Below are 8,840 nucleotides of genomic sequence, written 5' to 3'. Positions count from 1 at the left end.
CCGCCCTGCTTCTTTATTCTTTATCCCCAAAATACCCGAAGCCCCTTGCCTTGGGGAAGACGGATCTGAGACTAGTTCTCCTCCTCCTTTAGCTGCCTTGAGCGTTAACCCTCTCTTTGCTGCAAACCTCTGCATCTCAGCGTTTGGCTTTCTACGCATGGGGCAAAAGAACCTTGTCCAGTAACAATACCCATTTCTCAGCTCACACATTTAATCAGAGGATTTTGGCAACTGCAGGATTGTCTTTTCATCCAGGATCTCCCCTGGAAGTAGTGTCCTGCTATATCAGTGCACAGGCAGCAGCATCCATCACTAGTTTTAGTCCCATTTCAGAGGGCAGACCCTCTTTCCGGTTGTACTTTGGTCCATGGCGCTCTGCCCGCGCGGTGTATCAGGTACCAGTCTTTACTTCTGTCAGGCTTCGGGGGCTTTCCTCATACGCTGTGTCCCGACCGATCACAGGGCTCCCTTCACCAGGGGTGTCGGTATGGCCTGGGCTCTCTGATGAGCGGGACCTCTGTAGGCGGACCATCTGAGTCCGGATTCCAAGCCATGCGTAGTGTCCGGGAGGACTTCATAGCGCCGAGGCCGGTGTCGAGCCCGGAAGGGAAAGCAGGCGACCTCGACTCGGCCCGGCCTGGGTTTAGGGGTTTGCTCCCGGGCCCTTCTGGCTACCTGGTGGTGGCCGCGGGCGTTCCCGGAGGCTGCGGCGTAGCTCCTGAATGAAGGTGTCTCTGAAGCGGGCAGCGCGGCAGCCCAGGGAGCCCGCGGTCCCTGCCGCGAGGGCTCGCAGGCGCCGGGCCGCGTCCTGCCCGTGTACCTGGGCCTGCAGCAGTACGAAGGCGGTGAGCTGCGCCGCACGCCGGATGGGCCGCGACTCAGAGAGACGCTCCACCAGCTGCGGGCTGTGCAACAGGGCGGCCAGCAGCCGCCGTAGAATCATCCTCGGAGCGTCCCGGAATCCAGAGCACGCCGCTCTCACTTCTGATCGGCGACGCCTGACTACGGACCACGTCTGCGCCGGCGCCGCCGGATGACGACACTGCCGCGCTGGGATTGGAGCACGGGATTAAGACTTTTCACAGCGGCCTCCGAGCGTTTCCGGTTCCGCTACCGCCGGGGCGGCTTCGTTTTTCTCGCAGTGGTGGCGTCCTCGACCGAAATCTGTGCGTTATGTCGGGTGGCCTCCTGAAGGCGCTGCGCAGCGACTCCTACGTCGAGCTGAGCCAGTACCGGGACCAGCACTTCCGGGTGAGGCAAGCGGGGCAGCGAGAAGGGGAGGCCCCGGGCCAGAAGGCTGAGAATTGGTTTGCTCTTGTCTCATTGTGTCGTCTCCCATTCCCTGGTATCCCGAAACGCGAAGGGAAGCCTCGGTGCCTGCTGTGGAATGGATTCTGAAAGGGCGTTTGGATATCACTGAATCCTCTTCTCTCGTAGGCAGGGAATTTGAGGCTCGCTCTCACATTCCCTAGCAGCCGCTGCCTGATCCCCGGGGTAGTGCAGACGGGCGGCAGTAGTACTGGCGTCTCAGGTTTTCCCGAACGGTGCGGCGGGAAGGTGACTTTATGATGAGGGAAAGCGGTGTCTTTTTGACACGTGGAGCATGTGGAGGCGCCATCCTGACCCAGATACCGGGGCTTTTAATTATTTTTAAATTTTCAGTTACATCAGCCAAACTGCGCTTTGGCGTTTCGCGTCCTCTCCTTGGGCTAGTTAAACGGCCCTCCACAAGTTGTACGTGGTGAGTGGCAGACACAGTTGAGCCCTGCCTCCACTTTTAGGGAGCCCTTGGAGTGTAGAGGGGGGACCAGCATGTTAAGTGTCTGGATGTCAAGATCGGAGAACTGCTGGGTTTCAGAAGAGGGAAATTTTCGTTTGCTACAGCTATTAAAGGTGGGTTCTTCAGTATCAGCAAAGGCGGGGATGGGGTGGAGGTGACTGACACTCATTAACTAGTGGTTGTTTAGTAAATTTGTATTGAGTGCTGTTGCTGAAGCCTTCTGCTAAACCTTAGAGAGGGAAGACAGTTTCCACACCCTAAGACTTCATAATCCTCTAGGGATTATGGGATTGTAAATGGAAGGGCTGTAAATGTACAGATTTACAATGGAGGTAAGTGATCATAATCTAGGCAGAAATGATGAGTGGAAAGGGAGGGGCTGTGAGGATTCAGAAAATTCCCTGTGACGGGGAAAGGAGGGGTCACATACAGAAGAAGGTAGGTGTGGAGAATGTTTAAAATGCATTAGTAGGGTAGGGAAATGGAAATTTGAGGTCAAATTGAGAAGGATCTTAGATTTTCACGCAGTCAACTGTTTTTAAATGCTTACTGTATGCCAGGCATGATTTTTCATTCTGTCACTTTTACAGGTCTCATTACTTTAGAAAGTTCCACATCATAACCATCCTGAATTTCAAGCATCCTGCAAGATTAAAACAGTGAAAGGATTCAACTTTTGCTGTTGTTTATCTCTGCAGTCTAAAGCCTATAGCTTCATTTAGATAGTAGTAAGATACTGTCTTGTAGAATTTCTACAGTGTTTCCTGAATGGGATCCACATTATTATCGTACCTTAAATAAGTACTTATACCAGTTGTCCTAAACTGTAGGCTGTTTGGTGGGACATGACTTGTATGTGTGAGAAAAGAAGGAAAAAGGAAAATGCTTCTTGACCATAATTTTAACAAATCAGTAACAGCAGTGATAAAGTGAATCTACTTTATTTAATGTCTCATTCCAGAGTCCTGGAAAACCTATTTTTAATGTATCGTTAAAATGACTCTTGTCCTGTGAACTTTTAAGGAAGTATGGGATTGGGGATAAGACTGGGTTTGGATTCCAGCTACAACTACTGATTATATGTGTGACCCTGGACAAGCTACTTAACTGTCTTCCCTCAGGTAGAATGAGGATAATAAATTAGGACCTACTTCATTCAACTCTGAGAATTAAATGAGACTTCCATACATGGAGATCTGACTTGCAGTCCCTTGATTCTCCCTAGAGGCAGACATATTACCTGTTTCTTGTGTGTGGTACCCATGTATATTCAGGCTTTTAAAAAATATAACTTGGAGCATACGCTTCACATTGTTTTGTGCCTTTCTTTTTTCACTTTGCTCTTGGAAATTCTAGGGTGACAATGAAGAACAGGAAAAATTGCTGAAGAAAAGCTGTACATTGTATGTTGGAAATCTTTCCTTTTATACAACTGAAGAACAAATCTATGAACTCTTCAGCAAAAGTGGTGACATAAAGAAAATCATCATGGGCCTGGATAAAATGAAGAAAACAGCATGTGGGTTCTGCTTTGTGGAGTATCCTTCCTGTGTGTTTGATGTAGCTGTTGGCCAGAGGTGGGGCCCAGAGTGGGTGGTACCCTATTTTACAAGATGAGTGAGGATATTCGTTGATTAGCATCCCTACACTTATCTCTGCCTCTCCTTCCTTCTGTCCAGTGTGCCTATACTCTTACACTGGGAAAGCTATTAACATTAACATTCTTTCTGAAATCCATTTTTTTCATAGTTAAGAAAAATAATCTTTGAAAATGTATATGCTTATGGTGTTTCAAAATGTCCAGAGCATAGTGAAAATAAAAGCCCTATGCCATTCTAAGTCCAGAGACAATCAGTTACGAGTCTCGTGGGTCTTTCCAGAAGTAATCCTATGGATGTGTGGTAGCGTACTGCATACACTCATTTTTTTTTTCACCTATCTTAGAAATTGCTTCATGTTAGCATATGTAGATCTACCTCTTTTTAAAACAACTGTATAGTATTTCATTATGTAGATGTATATAGCTTGATTTTATAGGTCAAAACCAAAGCTATATTTACTTGTGACCATGTATTCTCTCCCTGGAAACTCCAAATATTGGACCTTCTGGATTTATCCTTTGATGTTTTGTTTTTTAACTAATATTTTTCGGTCATTTTGTTTGAGAAATTTTCCAGACCTGATCTACCGTGTCTTGAATTTTCTTTTCTGTGCCCTGAATTGTTTCTTTTGGTTGTATTTATGCCATAAAATTTCCTTCAGTTTCTGGTGATCCCTGGATTTCTGATCATAATTAGGGGAAAAAAGACTATGTGGATCTAGGCGGAACTACTTTTTAAAATAATTAATTAATTAATTAATTTGGCTGCGCCGGGTCTTAGTTGCAGCACACGATTTGTTGCTGCTCTAGTTCCCTGACCAGGGATCAAACCCGGGCCCCTTGCGCTCGGAGCGCAGAGTCTTAACCACTATACCATTAGGGAAGTCCCCAGGCAGAACTTCTTAAGTTGCTGCCTTGCCTTTGGGACATGTGGGTTTCTCAAATGCTAGAATGAAAAGGGATTTTATTTGGCTTGCTAATGTTAAAGACAATGCCCTAGTTCCTCCAGACAGTTCAGATCCCTATCATTTTACTTTTATTTGCCTGGGATTAAATGCCTTTCTGTTAACAGGTCTTTTCCCCACATAGACACCTTTAATTAAACCCTATATGCAGCCTCACTTGTTATTCAACTTGGAATTAAGAGCCTCCTGGGGGCTTTCCTGGTGGCGCAGTGGTTGAGAGTCCGCCTGCCAATGCAGGGGTTCGTGCCCTGGTCCGGGAGGATGCCACATGCCGCGGAGTGGCTAGGCCCGTGAGCCATGGCCGCTGAGCCTGCTCGTCCGGAGCCTGTGCTCCGCAACGGGAGAGGCCACAACAGTGAGAGGCCCGCGTACCAAAAAAAAAAAAGCCTCCTGGGCTTGCTGTCTCCTTTAAGCCCTTTCAAGGGTATTTCGCACTGTGACTTTGTTTCATCCACTAGTACTCTTCACCTTCTGTTGAATCTCTAGTCTGCTTATGGTCTCTTCTCTTCTTTGTATACGTGTTTCTTTTCTGTTTTAATGGGGGCCTTGAGAAGTAAAGAAGAGAAAACGTGCTCTATCAGCTTGAACCAGAAGCCCCACTTTTTTAAAAATATGTATATTTATTTATTTATTTATTTTTTGGCTGCGTTGGGTCTTCATTGCTGTGCCCGGGCCTTCTCTAGTTGCAGCAAGCAGGGGCTACTCTTCGTTGCGGTGCGCGGGCTTCTCATTGCGGTGGCTTCTCCCGTTGCGGAGCACGGGCTCTCGGCGCATGGGATTCAGTAGTTGTGGCTCGTGGGCTCTAGGGTACAGGCTCAGTAGTTGTGGCGCATGGGCTTAGTTACTCTGCAGCATGTGGGATCTTCTTGGACCAGGGATTGAACCCGTGTCCCCTGCATTGGCAGGCGGATTCTTAACCACTGCGCCACCAGGGAAGTCCCAGAAGCCCCACTTTTGATTTCGGTATCTGATTTCTGGATTCTGCAAGCTTTTCCCACTCTTCCTTCAGATACGAGGGACGAGTGCCTAGGTTTTACTTTTGCCTCTGGTGGCAATACTGTAAAATAGTTCACGGGGGACAGAAAAGGCAAAGAAAATACTAAATAACCAGTCTCTAAGAACTGGAGTGTTTTTGCATCTGCCTTGAAGGTCAGAGATCAACAATCATGATGGCAAATACCTGAAAGGCTACCGTTCATTGTTTGTGTTTTTTTCCTCAGTTTGCCCTTTAGCATTCATTTCATTCAACAAAAAATTATTGAATGCCCACTGTGTGCTAGGCATTGTGTAGATGCTGACACTGGAATTTCAGTGTTTCCCTACCTGTGTAATTAAAGACAAGGGGAAAAAGTCCAGATCAGTATTTCCTAAACCCAGCTAATGATCATAAGTATTACTTACAGAGATTTTTTTTTTTAATAGCACCCCAAAGACAGATTTAGTAGATCTGATTTGGAACTACTAATGTGAGTGATATTTTGAGTGTTTCCTTCTAATGAAATGCAATGGCAATTCATATGTACCGTGACCTCTTTGTAAGGTTCTTGAATATACAGCTTCATATTCAGGGAACCCAAAGATGCTGTTTTCTTGGATAACAGTTCATGGTTAAAACCTGCACTGAACATATTTTATATTTTGCAAACCAACATATGGAGACAGTGGAACCAGATACTTAACAGGATTATCAAAAAAATCATCAGTGTAGCCACGGATAAGTGTCATTTTTGACTGCTTCTGGACCAATCTCAAACAGGCCTGTGCAAGACAAATTATTGTCTTTGAACTCCATCTGGTTGGATTAGTTTTTGTACTTTTTCTTAACTCAGCTTCATTTAGATGTTGCTTCCTCTGTTTACAAAAATATCTGGAGAAATGCTAATTCCTTAATAATTATAATTAAGATACTATTTAAGAGCAGATGCAGAAAATGCCATGCGGTACATAAATGGAACTCGTCTGGATGACCGGATCATTCGCACAGACTGGGACGCAGGCTTTAAGGAGGGCAGGCAGTATGGCCGTGGGCGTTCTGGGGGCCAGGTATGCAGAAAGGTTCTCTGGGTTCAGCCTTTGCCTGGGATTCCAGTCCTAAATGACAAGTGTTTTGTCAATTTGTATTTGCTCTTTTGAAAATAACTTTGTGCTTATAACCTTGGCTTGAAGTGAATCTGAAAACCACCCATTGGGGTTGGTAAATTATTTTTATACTTGATCTTAGCCAAAAGGCTGAGAAGTGATGATAAATTATTTTTAAAAACCATTAAGTAGTATATTATCTACATCACAAGCAACCATTAATTGGACTTCTGCTAGGGGCTAAATGTTCTCCACCTGCCAAGAGTGTTGAACAAAAACAAAATGCAGTAAAATGACTTTTACATTGTTATTTTAAAATAGTTTATTCTTTGCAACGTGCTATCTTTGAATGCTGAGTATGAACCTGGTGTTTGGTAAAACACCATTAGGTAGTCTTAAATAATTTTGCAGGGCAGTTGAGCTATATTATCAGTTGCTTAAAATTATGTTCTGTTCTGCTTGAAATGTTCACATCATGACACCTGAAAAGGCGTAGTTATTTGACACATTTTAGGAAGCATGTTTGTTACACTCATCTTCTCTATACTGTAACATGTTCTTTTCAATTAAGGTGCGAGATGAGTATCGTCAGGACTACGATGCTGGGAGAGGAGGTTATGGAAAACTGGCCCAAAACCAGTGAGTGGTGAGAGCCCCGTCATGAAAAACTCACTCCTTTGGCCTGTTGAATTTGATGTGCATTCCCAAGGTCTGCGAACCTGCCTATTTTTACCAAGCTTTATTTAATATGTCTCTACTGAGCTGGAAGGCTCTTCATGGTTTTCCACTTAAAAACTTATTAAAGGACAGAATCCAAAAGAATGCCTTTAATTCTATAGTCTTAACATCTTGGTTGTGTGTCAGATTACCAGAATGATTTCTGTTACCAGGTCAAAAATTGTGTTCCTTAGCAACAGACTTCATGTGTTATGTTGCTCCATCAGCCAAAACACACTTCTTTTAGGAAGAATGGGAAAAAAATTTTTAAGTGTTTACCATGTTTGCATCTAAGTAGGTTTATGGTCTACCGTGGGGCCTGGAATTACTATTTTTATAATTTTAAGTTTGCATGAGATAAAGTTTAATAAGTGGAGTTTTGCTGTGTAATGTAGCTTTACTCTAAATTAGGAATAGATTTTGATAACTGAATTTTTTTCTATGTTGAATTTTAACCTCTAAAGGCAAACTTAGAGTCAAGGGAACTTCCTAAATAGTTGGGTAATAAGCCTTAGACAGTCGCAGGGGACACCACTTCTTATGTGCTTTTTATATCAGGAAATTAGGTCAGGACTTGAAGGGTATTTACTAAACACATTTTTCAAAATATGTTTTCACTAACGCTAAAAAAACCAAGGGTCTGTATTAGAGGGAACCTCAACTACTCTAAGGGCAAGGGGGGGACGCTGTCAGTAGGAAATGGGGAGGAAATATCAGGAGATGTGAGTTAAACCAGTGCCTTGACATGATGAAGGTTGTTAGAGCCAGCAGATCTATATTTTTCATTTTCAAACTGATCTTGGGAATTGAGTGGGGTTGTTTGTTTTGTTTTTTAAAAAAAGAGCTTAAAGATCAAGAGAATACTTAACAAAATCAGAAATGCTTCCCTCGGGAAATGTTTTGGCTCATTCTCATACTGAAGTCTGTCTTGTTTTTTCCCTAGCTAACTGTGCTGAGTTTCAGAGCCTGGGTAGTGAGCTGGTGGTCTCTACAGAGAAGGCAGTCTGGAGGATTTATTTTGCATTTGTAAGGCAAGAGAGAATTTCTCTAATATTATGTGAACTATTGCTCATTTTAAACTGGTAGTCTAGTATTTTCCCTGATGTAAGTGATATTTTTTCATCTAGCAACAAAGTATCTCCTAATTTCCAGTAGTTTGTGAAGTTGGGGCTGAAGTATCTCAGTTGAACATCTTTCATGTTACAGTAAGTGTATGTTTTCTCAAATTTAAACTGGCTATTTGAACTTTAAAAGAAAGATATCTCTAAATTAGTTGTATTTAGGAAAACATTTGCAAATATCTAATTTAATGAGGACAAACAATTCATTATTAATTAAAATCTTTTTTACACTGTAGTTTGAATTAATGTATTTTATATTTTGCAGTAAAACGTAACTCAGATTTCTATAGGCATTAAAACCACAGTGGTTCCTATTTGAATTGTCTTCTGTAACAGATTTCAATAAAATTGGACCAACTTATTGTCTGTGTTTCCTCACCGATAATGACATTGAAGCGGTCTTTACTCTGGAATACATTTTTGGGGGGAAATCTATGCATAGTATGCAGAATTTGCATGTCCATTTTAATTTGACAGTTACTAATATTGCTGGTCACTAGCCACATGTAGCTAATTAACTAAATTAAAACAGTTCCTCAGTCAGTCACATTAGCTACATTTCAGATGCTCAATAGCCA

The 8,840-nt window shown here is 43.3% G+C and overlaps 2 protein-coding genes across 5 annotated transcripts; one reads left to right on the top strand and one right to left on the bottom strand.

The window, feature by feature from the left end:
- Window positions 1–174: 174 nt before the first annotated feature.
- NCBP2AS2 (NCBP2 antisense 2 (head to head)) lies at window positions 175–1,033 on the bottom strand. Its single transcript, XM_030859937.3, has one exon. The coding sequence runs from the start codon at window positions 941–943 to the stop codon at window positions 644–646; it is 300 nt and encodes a 99-aa protein (XP_030715797.1). The 5' UTR covers window positions 944–1,033; the 3' UTR covers window positions 175–643.
- A 49-nt stretch (window positions 1,034–1,082) lies between these two features.
- NCBP2 (nuclear cap binding protein subunit 2) lies at window positions 1,083–8,647 on the top strand. Of its 4 annotated transcripts, none has more exons than XM_060298234.1 (5): window positions 1,258–1,893; window positions 3,137–3,318; window positions 6,250–6,388; window positions 6,996–7,063; window positions 8,085–8,647. In XM_060298234.1, the coding sequence occupies exons 1-5, from the start codon at window positions 1,813–1,815 to the stop codon at window positions 8,086–8,088; spliced, it is 474 nt and encodes a 157-aa protein (XP_060154217.1). In that variant the 5' UTR covers window positions 1,258–1,812; the 3' UTR covers window positions 8,089–8,647. The 4 variants fall into 4 exon arrangements, with proteins under 4 accessions (XP_030715763.1, XP_060154217.1, XP_060154218.1 ...); XM_060298235.1 differs by having other exon boundaries at window positions 6,996–7,070; XM_030859903.3 differs by lacking the exon at window positions 1,258–1,893 and adding an exon at window positions 1,083–1,251 and having other exon boundaries at window positions 6,996–8,647.
- Window positions 8,648–8,840: the final 193 nt, after the last annotated feature.

Source organism: Globicephala melas, chromosome 4 (genome assembly GCF_963455315.2).
Source record: "Globicephala melas chromosome 4, mGloMel1.2, whole genome shotgun sequence".
Lineage (NCBI taxonomy): Eukaryota > Metazoa > Chordata > Mammalia > Artiodactyla > Delphinidae > Globicephala > Globicephala melas.
The sequence above is the reverse complement of the archived record's forward strand: the minus strand, read 5'-3'. Positions and strand labels throughout refer to the sequence as shown.

Excerpts from the sequence above, each read along its gene's own strand:
- NCBP2AS2 (XM_030859937.3), bottom strand. The coding sequence starts at position 943 with ATGATTCTACGGCGGCTGCTGGCCGCCCTGTTGCACAGCCCGCAGCTG.
- NCBP2 (XM_060298234.1), top strand. The coding sequence starts at position 1,813 with ATGTTAAGTGTCTGGATGTCAAGATCGGAGAACTGCTGGGTTTCAGAA. Across the intron at positions 1,894-3,136 it reads GTTTGCTACAGCTATTAAAG|GGTGACAATGAAGAACAGGA; the intron begins GTGGGTTCTTCA and ends TGGAAATTCTAG. Across the intron at positions 3,319-6,249 it reads TGTGGGTTCTGCTTTGTGGA|ATACTATTTAAGAGCAGATG; the intron begins GTATCCTTCCTG and ends ATTATAATTAAG.